Source organism: Lissotriton vulgaris, chromosome 6 (assembly GCF_964263255.1).
Source record: "Lissotriton vulgaris chromosome 6, aLisVul1.2, whole genome shotgun sequence".
NCBI classification, from domain to species: domain Eukaryota; kingdom Metazoa; phylum Chordata; class Amphibia; order Caudata; family Salamandridae; genus Lissotriton; species Lissotriton vulgaris.
In genome coordinates, this window is record NC_141694.1 from 371731697 (window position 1) to 371743850 (window position 12154).

Sequence of the window (12154 nt, forward strand, 5' to 3'; positions counted from 1 at the left end):
CGCGCTACGCCTTTTCCCGCTGTGCGCTGAGTTTTTAAAAACCCCGCGGTTCATGACGAGCTCAGCTCGAAGGGGTCGAAGGGGTTAATAGAGTTTAGGGGAGACTAGATTTAGACTGAACTTGTTGACAGCTGTTTTCTTGAGGATTTTGGAGATTGTCGGCAGAAAATAAACAGTTTGTCAGGATCACCATTGCTTGAACTAAAAAAAACTCACCTAGAAGGAAGAAGATCTATTTTGCCCTTTACCCTCAGTGGTATTTGCAGCGCCTCCATACCAAGCTGCTGTCACAAAGATTAATGTCTAAATCTGCCCACATGAACTTTTCAGAATCTCAAGATGGTGGCCGCCATTGCAACCTTTTTCAGTGCTGTAGTTCTTTGGTGATTCCTCGATCTGAAGTGTATCATTCTGCGGGTGCGCTCTAAATGCTGAGCACTTCAACTGGCTCTTTCAGCGAGTGAGCAGTGTCTCGCTATTGAGTTCTCTCTGAGGAGATTTCTAGTTATTTATAGCTTTTTCCCCTGATACTCCACCCCCTTTTTCCAGAGTGGGTGTGAAACTAGTGTCTAGTCTTGAAAACCATGAAATATCAACATCCTGAAGAGCTGCTGTGGAAGGTCACCGTAGGAAGCCATGCGGACAGTAAGAAAGAATCTTTCTCTTCATCGTGCTAATTGTGGGAGAAGAATATAATATTTCCCATTATCTACGAACTCTCAGAGAATTTTGAAAATGTATCTTGTTTTCGTTGAGACACTATATTTTCTCAATAATTCCTGGTTCAATTGAAATCTCTCATCATTAAGACCCTCTCCTACCTTTTTCCTGGAAGGAAGGTTAAAGCAACAGTTAACATAAAAACTGAATACGATTATCAACCAAACTTTTAGAGAGGGGCTAGCCTCCATTAAGCCTCAGGTGTGTGAATGACAATAAAGAATAAAGATTAACCAGAACAGAAATGTATGTGAGGAAATGACTAGAATTATTGTGATGCATTCATGTTTAGACGGGTCTTGTTGTTTCTTACCAGATAGAATAATGAAATAGAATACTCTCAAAATACAAAAGTTAGGGACAATCACTGGATCTGGAGGCGTTCTCTCTTTTTCTTCCCACTTCCCCTTTTCCCCTTGTAGAAGAGTTGTCCAGGTTATTGATACAGTCTGGGCACTCAGCAGCAGAGGGGACTTGGGACCAAGCATCTGCACAAGTGAAATATTGGTTTAGTCGTGAGCCTCTGCCTTGACATGGTGTTATTGGTATAGCTGAGTATGTCTGAATAAATCATAACTCTCCGCTTTGGAGGATGGCAATATTATGTATAGAATATTGTCTAGGGAGGAGTTAATATCAAAACTGAAATATCCTATAAAGTTTCTAGATTTGTCCAGGCTGGATTAGTCAGATAAGAGTTATTTACTATGTTAAGTTAGCTGGTATGTCAAAAATGGGTCCCTTGGTGTGAACTGCATCTTTTTTTTAAGTTTGAATTGAAGAAAAGGAAAGAAGTGGGGGAGGGGAGGAAAAAACAGAGCAATGGATATAGCATTGAAATGCATCGGAGTAAAATACAGCAATTAATTGATTAAGGGAAAAAATACAAGCAATAAATCGAGGAGGCATATGAGTGAAGCATCAATGAGCATGAAAAACTGTAAAGCAGCAGTCAAAAATAACAAGCGAAATATATAATGCAAAATACAAGCAAGGCAGTAAAAAGGCAAAAGGGGGGAGGATTCATGGAGGTTTGCGTACTTCAACTACTTTACTTATGTTTCTAAAAAAATGGAATCGGCAATTACTCGCTGGTATCCTCTCTTTCTTTCCTGGTGGGGACGCTTGAACTCTATCAAAATGATGCTCTTTCCCCTTCTTCTGTATACTATTTCCATGCTTCCATTACGTATTCCAGCTTCTTTTTTCAAAACAATTGACTCTTTGCTTCTCAAGTTCCTTTGGAATGGTAAACGGTCTCGGATTGCGATTGCTACTCTTCGTAAAGATAAAAGTCAGGCTGGGGTTCGCTTTCCCGACTTTAGGGCCTATCACAGAGCTTTTACCCTAAAACAATCTGCCCGCTGGCTCTCCTCGGATTTTCCCTTTCATTCTCCCATTTGGCTCACCATGGAATCCTCCTTCATCTCCCCCTTCAATTTCCGGGAAATCTTGTCCTTCACATCTTTACCAATTCTAATTTGTACTCCTATTATCTCCCACTGCCGCTCTCTTTTACTCCCCTTCTTATCCTCCTCATACCCTTCCCTTCTTTCCTTCCATGAACAGTCTATCTGGTACAATTCTCACCTAAAGATTCGCAATCACACCCTTTACTGGAGGTCTTGGCACTCCCGAGGCCTGTATTGGATTTCTCAACTCATCTCCCAGGATCTACCTCGATCCTTTTTGGATCTTCAGTCCTCTTTCTCGCTGCCCCCCAGCGCTCGTTCCCAGTATGTCTCACTGCTTCCTGCTCTCAAAGCTTACTTTTAAACGTTGCCTCCCTCCTCTAATATTCCCACGGAATATGCGTGAACTGGTGTGAACTGCATCTTTTACCCATTGATGCAGTGCCACAGATTTTAGCTCTTTGATTCAGGGAAATTGATTGGAGTCTGTGGAAAAGTTTTACCCTGGATTGCATTTTACAAACAGGAAGTGTTGAGCTGAAACTGATAACTTACATCTGAAACTGGAATGTATATTCTATAGTCGGTAGCAGATGAATACATGGCTCAATTCCTGCTAGTTTTATATGAGTTACTGAGAGATCGGTTAATTCTGTGAGAGTTCCTTTGAAGTGTATTTTAGAAGACATGTGGGATTTTGTAAGCATTGATGTGATTTGTATATGAAAACCAGACCACTTTCTCCTTGGCTTTTTGTTTGCTTAGTCTTAAAAGGTATGTCCTCTGTCATTAGATCTGTAAGCCTGTTGGTGATGGTTAATTACACAATATCACTGTAATGGAAGACATAGGTACAGCTTTGTTCAGTCTTGAAAAGATGGGGTTCAGTTTGTGTATGACTGCAGACTTCATATTGTAAAGGGAAGAAGGGTATTGGGAGGAAAACAAAAGTATGTTTATGGCCCAGCATGGTTGTATAGAAATGTGATGTGTAGAGAGGGGTGATTGGTGGAGTACTAGAGTGCACAATTGTAAGAAATATATAATTTAAGTCACAGTCCTTACACTTTTTATTTTCTCCTTTTGCCGGCTTTAAGACTAAATTCATTATGTCATATATATAGGGCAAATTTTGTATATTAGCTAAGTCATATCTAGAGTGTGCCTCGGAAGTTCATAAGGAGGCTGGTATTTTAAGACCTGACTAACATATTTAAAAAAGAGCATGCTGCAATGAATAACCAAAACAAAGAAGATTGTATTCTGTTTATAGCACATGTCTTTACAGTCATAAAGGTAAACATTTGTAGGATACTCAATCCTTTCATTTGAGAGTTTGGAGATCCTTACTTTTGCACTCACTCTAAAGTGGTAAATAAGAAAAAAAGTGGAGATTCAACCTAGTTTTAGGAGTGGATCTATATGTTAGGAGACCTATTCATGTAAATATATCTGAGCAAATTGGCAAACATGTGACTCTTCCTATTCACAAGACTTTATTGTAAGTAGAGATGTCTTCAGTAGAGTTTAGTGTAGTTTACAATACAATAGCTCTGAAAGTCATAAATAAGTGACCAATATTTTCAATATATACTTGAACCATTTCTTTCCCCCAGTAGCACCACCCAGATTCTCTCTATTTTCTTTATTGTTAGGGTAGTTAATGTATTGACTGTATTGGTAACTCTTTTGATGTTTGTCTTGTCAAAGAACTATTTGACACTAGTTGTTTATTTCTAAGTAAACTATTGTCCGTTTTCTTGTACTGTACCTGCTGAATATATGAAGTGGCATTAATTACTTCCTTTGTATGTCTTTAAACACTTCACTCTCAGGAGATGGTGGATTGGCGGGTAATTCATTTGGAGCATTTTTTGTATTCATATATATCATTAATGAGAAATTAATCTTGGGGGTGAAAATTGAGTAATCATATTCCTTATTAAATAAGGGAATCTTAAGTTTGATTTCTTTAAAGACTCATAATTGTGTTAATACAATTCTTCTATTTTAATATTGAATGTCACAAATAACATGTTCAATAATACAACACGTACTGTGATGTTAGTACTGGTTCCATAATCACACTGTAGTATTTCTATAACATAGTAACATCAGATTAGCATATGAACATTGGACAAAAAATCAAGCCCAGCACTCCAAATCACCAAGCTTTTATGGGAATTTCACTCGATGCTACAGTCCTCTGATGGAATTTGCTTAATGTGCTGACATCCCCTTTGTCTAATAGATAACAACAGTGGTGATGCAACATAACACAAGCAGTGGTGTATACTGATCAGACTATCAAGCTCAACAGTAGGCAACTGCTACACAGAAAATGATGCAAAGACCAATATAAGCAAAAGGAGACCAAACCGAATTATACATGTTTAACTTTTTAAACCTACCCCTGTTCTTTGGACTTCCATGAATATTGCACTGTGGAATGATTTTTCCCAAACTGCCAGCTCACTGCCCAGTTCGATACTGAAATAATGACTTTTGCCATGTCCAGTCATGACACTGAAGCAATATGGTCTTTTGTCTTCTAGCTCGTAGTCCTGCGGAAGATTTAAATATACATTTGCTTGAAGCCAGCTTTCATCAGCCAGGCACACCTGAAAAACATTCTTTAAAAGAAAACTTAATTAGCACTTGATTTTAAAACACACATGTAGTCTGTAAGAAGAGTAAGTGGAACATAGTGACATTTTTTGTCTGCCAACATAAATACTTGTTAATATTTTACATTTGAAAGCAACCATATGAATTGCATTCAAATTTCTGCAAGTTTCTCAATTAGCGAATGGTAAACAAGCTTAAATATATGGCATCATTTTGCATTTATAACGGCATGAATGTATATATATATATACATATATATATTCACTGAAAAAACGATAGGTTTCAGGGGCATTATAGTTAGTCGGACATTTCACTCGTATAAAAACATAGAAATTCCCACGCTATAGTTAGTTCAGCTAACTATAACTTGCGCGACCTCAATGCACTGCTGATGACGTTACATATTACATCACTAATGACATGGTCAGTGACATCACTCATGTCAGCACTGATGACATCTCAAATGACATCTCTATTGAGTGAAATGTCCAACTAACTGTAATGCCCCTGAAACCTATGGTTTTTTCTGTACATTTCTAAGGTTTTTTAAATGCTAAATTGTAACTATAACGTGCCTGAAACCTATGGATTTTTAAGTGAAGTTCTAAGGTTTTTTAAATGCTGGTTTCTAACTATGCCTACAGAGGTAGGACATGAGAAGAAAGAAGAAAAAATGCACAGAAAGAAGCAAAAGAAATGCAGAAAGAAGCAACAGAAGTCCTCAAAAATGAAGAAAAGTGCAGGAAGGAGCAAGGCATTTGCAGAAAGAACCAACAAAGGAGCAGAAAGAGTCCTTGTCACAAAATCATCCTGTGCCCACAATTTTTTCAGACGGGTACTGGTGTTAACTAACTCTGACTAACCAGGCCTAGAGCCAGTGGTATATTAAAAGATACTTATAATACAGTGAAAACACCTACATACACTGGGGAACACTATGCGTTGGGATACCCCTATGATTAGCATGACCTTCTCTGTTAGCCCCTAGTATATAATAGGGCAGGGGGATTAAAACTACCTCGTAAAATGCGCCACGGGGTGCGTTTGCACACTGGTGAAGGGAAGGGGACCGCCTGAAATGACATGTGTGCAAACACACTCTGTGGACGTTTTAAGTTGGGGGATTAAGTCCACTTGAATCCTGAGGGTCCCTGGGTGCCAACTGACCCACCAGTTATGTCCAGTAAGTGCCACAGAGCTGCTTTGCAGGCAGGTGTAAAAATGGGCACGGGCTGGACCACCTCTCTGCAACGCAGCGCAGTGGCACTTACTGGAAGCACCTGGTGGGCTAGTTGGCCCCCAGGGGCCCTCAGGATTGAAGGGGAATTAGCCCACTAGGTACCTCCAGTAAGCGCCACAGAGCTGCGTTGCAGAGAGGTGTAAAAGGGGCGTGGCCTCTGAACACATCTCTGTAAAGCAGCTCCCTGGTGCATACTGGAGGTACCTGGTGGGCTAGTTGGACCCTAGGGACCCTCAGTATTGAAGGGGAATTAATTCCCTACTTACAACTCTCCAGGGGGTGTTTTTGCACAGTGGTAAATGAAGGGGAAGGGGCCTTAGGTGACATGTGTGCATACACGCCCTGTGGCACTCCTCAATCCTATGGGTCCCTGGGGGCCAACTAGCACCCAGGTACCTCCAGTATGCGCCAGGAAGCTGTGTTGCAGAGAGGTGTTCAGAGGCCACCCCCTTTTTACAACACTCTGCAAAGCAGCTCTGTGGTGCTTATTGGAGGTCTTTGGTGGGCTAGTTGACCCCCAGGGGACCTCAGAATTGAAGAGGAATTAATTCCCCAACTTAAAACGCGCCACAGGGCGCGTTTTTAGTTGGGGGGTTAATTCTGCACAAGATGGCTTCCAACACTTCCTGGTTTGGTGTGGTGACAGCCAATAAGCATAAAGATTGTGATCAGGAAGGTGCACAGGTCCTGGGCAGGCCATAGATATCTAAACTTTTTTAATATTGTCAGCAACTTCTAAACAGATTTACACCATTTAACAAAGAGATCTTTCTGAACCAAGGGCTACATTTTTGCCAAATTTGGTGTAATTCTATTCAGCAGTTTGGGCTGTAGCCATGTCTAATGTTTCCTATCGGAAATTGCATGGGGAAAACACATTTTGGTACCCCCCTTTTTTCTTGGCCCCCTACATAAATCACCCCGAAACTTTCAAGAGGAGCGGACCGGAGCAGGCCACGAGTTTTGAAAATTTAGCAAAGATTGGACAACCGGTGCCACAGTTATTGGGAATAGAATGTTGTAAAATTTCCAGCTAACTATAACTGGTGTGAAACCTATGGTTTTTTCAGTGAATATATATATATATATATATATATATATATATATATATATATATATATATATATATATATATATATATATATATATATATATATATATATATATATATATATACACCAGTAGGTAGGTAGAGTTAGGACCAAGTTTCCAGAGGAAGAGCATTTTCTGTTTTGCTTATACTTTGGCGTTGTTTGATGAATCTTCATGAAATGTTCAAAACAAATTCTTAGTTCATATCAGCTCCTATGTTGAAAGGTTGGGGTGATTCGTCAACGGGGGGCCAAGATAAAAGGAGGGTCCCAAAGCATGTTTTTTCCATGTTAATTTCCATAGGAAACTTTAGACAAGGCTACAGGTCGAACGGGTGAATGGAACTACCCCAAATTTGGCAGGGAGAAGGGTCTTGGTCTGAACAGCACGCTTTTGTTTATTTGGTGTAAATCTGTTCAGCAGTTTTTGAGAAATATCGAAATTTACAGATATCGATATTTGGGAATTCTGCCATTTGATTGGCTGAGGCGTTACAAGCACAAGCTTGCTGCTTATTGGCTGTGAGCGCTCGGAGCGGTTGCAACTAGGAAGTGTTGGCTGCCATTTTATGATTCTGTTGAAGCGAGTACGGAGAAAAAAGGATGAAAAAAGTTGGGAAGGAGGGTAGGAGCACTGTAATCTCTGTGGGGGAGTGCGAAGCGAAGTAGTAACTCTTACCGGTCTGAGGGTGCGGTGCTGCTCAGAGTGACATGGTGCTGATATGATATGGTTCTACACTCGGGTATGAAACTGAGAACCTAAAGCATGAACTAATTGCTGTAAAGTGATGTGATCTAGTCTTTGTAGCATACGTGTGCAAGTAGTGTTAGTAGGCGTTAATACCATACAGGGAGTGGGAAGCGACCTACTGACCGCTACCGTGCATTTATACTATACCGGAAGTGGGAAGTGAAGTACTCATGCCTACCAGTGTGAAGACTTGGGGATGAAACCGAGATAATCACTGTACAGGGATGGGCTCTGGGCACTGTAGTGTACATGTGCAAGTAGTGTTAGTAGGCGTTTATACCATGGAAAGGAGAGTAGGAGCACTGTAATCTCTGTGGAGGATTGCGAAGCCAAGTAGTTACTCTTACCGGTCTGAAAGTGAGGTGTTGCTCAGAGTGACATGGTGCTCATATGATATGGTGCTGCACTCTGGTATGAAGCCGAAAGCCTAAACCGTGAGCTTATTGCTGTCAAGTGATGTGGTCTGGTCTTTGTAGCATACGGGTGCAAGTAGTGTTAGTAGGTGTTTATACCATACAGGGAGTGGGAAGCAAACTACTGACCGCTATCCTGCGTTTATACTATGCCGGAAGCGGGAAGCGAAGTACTCATGCCTACTGGTGTGAAGACTCGGGGATGAAACCTAGCTCATTGTTGTAAAGTGATGGGCTCTGGGCACTGTAGGATACTAGCCGCTGTAGTATAACTGTGTAAGTAGTGTTAGTATGCGTTTATAGTATATAGGGAGTGGGAAGCGAAGTAGTCACTCCTATTGGTCTGAAGACTCTGAGATTAAACTGTGAGCCTAAATAGTGAGCTCATTGCTCTAAAGTGACGTGCTCTGGGCACTGTAGCATACCTGTGGAAGTAGTGTTCATTTGCGTTTATACAATGCAGGGATTGGGAAGCAAACTACTCACCCCTACCGGTCTCAAGACTTGTGGATGAAAACATGAGCTCATTGGTGTAAAGTCATGTGCTCTGTGTGGTATTCCAATGTAAGTTATAGTAGAATGTTAGTATGTAATTCTACTAGAATGTAGGTAGGTAATTTTAGAACGCAGGGCAGTCATGAGGGGAAGCTTGGGGAGTTTGTACATGGTGCTGGAGAAGACGGTTGCCTTGCTGTCGTTTCCTGTTGATGGCTGTTTAAGGTGTCTTGTTTTCCTGTAATAAATCTACTTATCGGATCCACTGCTGTCTGCCACTTCACTATATGAATTTGGCAACGAGCAGGAGGTGGTAAAAAGAAGGCAGCACTCACCAATAGTTCAAAATTGCTTGCGTCGTGCTGAAGACCCGTTTTCTTCGTGTAGCTGTTTCTACTCATTCCAGGGTCGACGTCTCACTGAACTATATCATCCAACCTCTGGTAGGATTTATATTTTTAGATTTTTCGCTTTCTCTACCTCTTTACTACACTCTGGTCGCTGTACTACACGTGTGTAAGTAGTGTTAGCATGCGTTTATACTAACCAAAGTATCATGGACCAGGGAGCGTGACTTCCCAGGCGCAGCTTATACAATGTCCCGGGGTGTACATCCACGGGACATGTGTGTTTGCTATTACAGGGCAAGTGCATGGCTCCCACCCTGTGATAGCAAATCCTAGTTGAAGAAAGAGGAGCTAAAACTTGTATCGCTTTAATAAATGGTAAAAATGGGAGAGAAGAAAAAAAAAGCGGAGTCTCAACCGTTCATTTAAATGAGGCCCCTGATGGGTAATGTTCCGTGGCCAGTCCTACTATTATATTGCGGGGTTTCAGTACATGTAAATTAGGCCCAGGAGGGCACAGAGATGTTTCGCAGCCTATGGGATCGTCCCCTTCCCGGGCATTGTTTACTAGTTGTTCGGGGGGTTCCAGGCCAACTGAAGTCCAGGATCGCCATCCTCCGGGGCTTTACTTAAATATGCAGGGTAGGCCTCGGCAGTGCCTTAAGCCTCTGTGGTCCTAGGCAGTGCCTATTTGGTTCTGAAATCACACAGGCAGTACTCATGGTGTTATAAAGTGATACACTCATAGAAATCTTGCAGTTGTAGAATTACCCAGGCTTCATTTGAGTAATAATCAGTTGGATTATGTTTGGTAGGTACACCGGAAAGATAAAAGTGTTTTCTCTCATAATCTCCTCTAAACAGACGATTTTCACAGTAAACTATAGACAGGTGTTGTCATAAAAAGAAGACCTATACACAATTATTTATTGGAAAAAAATAACCTTTATTAAATAAATAAATGGAAGCGTAGTTTATTAGAACAAACAACAGTTTAAAATAAAATACGTGGGTTGGACTCCTGTGGAAGTAGCGTTCAAAACCTGCAAGACAAAAATAAAACATAAGTATGTGTGCCATGCAGAAGAGGTAAAGAAAGGTAGTCCGAATAAAAGGACGATAGTGAGAATGGGAGGGAGAGGGAGTGGGTGGAAGGGACAAGGGGAGGGAGAGTCAAAAGAACAGTGGGAGGAGGAGACACAGCTTCAGCCTACTATACCCAACCCTCAGTGTTTACCCTCTTGTCACCCATTTGTCTAGGATGCTGGAGTCCGCGATAAAGAGTGTAGTGCAGCAAGTCCTAAAAATGAAACATATGATTGATGCCATAGATTACATTATTAGCTACGGGGAAATCGATTTCCTGCACCTGTGCACCCAGGGTGCTGCTAACCAGCCCCTTCCCCCGCACTGTGCTTAGTTGTAGGACCTGCACATCAAGCCTTCCCAGCTTACCTGCCACCATTGGTGTGTCCAACGACGTGTTGGTGCAAGCTCCGAGTCCGGGGTACGTTCGTAGGGTAGGAGAGCAGGTCTCCGATCGGGGACGGTGTCTTGATACCACAATGGAAGGCATCAGAATGCCCAGGGCATCATCGCCGGGTGAGCTCCCGCTCCGTCCATTTTGGATCCATCAATTCAGTGTTTGAAAAGGGAAAAATAATTTAATGGTGGAAACGTCTGGAGGTAAATGAAGGTTTATTTCAAGCTTAAAAGAAAACACCAGTTGAGTGCATCCTTAGTTTTTGAAGTACGATCTCCCAACTGTTAGTGGTAATCATAGTTCAAAGAGGAGTGGAAGTGCACAACAATACACAAGGTTAAATATTAATATGTTATACGAAGGTTCAGATACAAAGGAACAGAGCACATGCTAGAAGCGTGTAATGCAGTGGCGGAAGCCTGTGTGCATGTACACTTAGTAATCAGTTCACTACAGTGCCCCAAAAGCAGAAGCCACATGTCTGTAGGGCAGCACTGTCCGCTGGCTCAGGCCTACAGTACGGTGCAGCAGGTCTTTAACATGAGACAGAGATGAGACTGAATCAGGTCAGAGATCACATCATTATGCACGGCAACATCGTTTGTTTGCACCTGCACACCCAGGCTGATGCACCCCACCCCTCCTGCAGCACTGCGCTCAACAATTTTCTGTAGGGCAGCGCTGTCTGCTGTCTCAGGCCTACAGTACGGTCCAGTAGGTCTTTAAAATGAGACAGAGATGTGACTGAATGAGGTCAGAGGTCACATCATTACGCACGGCAACATCGCTTGTTCGTACCTGCACAGCCAGGCTGATGTACTCCAACCCTCCTGCCGCACCGCACTCAATTGGAGCCCCTATGCACCCAGGCCCCACTGCTCACCTGCTTTCATTGTTGTGTTTGCAAACACTATGGGCAGCAGTGCTCACAATTCAGATGGAAAGTTGATTGCAGGATGGTGTACACCTCCTGGATCCCTTTTTTTTATTGCGCATTGTGATATGCGAGGTGGATGCGGCCATATCACCTGAGGAAGTGTAGAAGAAGTTAGACATGTGGCGCCATTGCTATCCTATTTATACATACGCAAAGAGGGCTGGGCTTGTGTACGCCAGGCCAGCGTAGGGGTGTGAATAATTATTCCAGGGACCTGGGCATTGTTTAGTTCCTGGCTGGCCAGGAAGTGTAATTATGTTTGTTTCTTTTGTAGTTTTGATGTCGCAGAATGAACAATTTACATTAATGTAGCATGTGTCGGGAGGGCGGCAACTATCGCTAATGAGATGCTGTTCAAAAAGATTGAATGGCGTACATCACATATTGTTGTCAACGTTGTGGATATGCACAGACACGCATGTCAATGGTGTGCAGTATTATTGAAAGAGTTGGTATCGCGAAGCGTACACATGTGAATGTGCTCGGATGGAGGGAGGATCAGCAATGAGGCTACTTCATACACAGTGATAACGCTCATTACAGTCAAGCAATGTATGTCAAAAGTGAATCTGAAAGTCTCACATATAACACACTACTATACTGGTAAAGCCTGACAACAGATCGTACAGCAAAATAA

At 42.0% G+C, this 12154-nt stretch overlaps 1 protein-coding gene across 1 annotated transcript in view; it reads right to left on the reverse strand.

Annotated features, from left to right (window-relative positions):
• The window catches only part of SNTG2 (syntrophin gamma 2), a 1272125-nt gene that overhangs the window by 221227 nt on the left and 1038744 nt on the right, over positions 1 to 12154 (reverse strand). The window contains exon 15 of the mRNA XM_086925639.1: positions 4544 to 4753. Coding sequence (XP_086781765.1) covers positions 4544 to 4753 — 210 coding nt within the window. The remainder of the gene's footprint in view (positions 1 to 4543; positions 4754 to 12154) is intronic.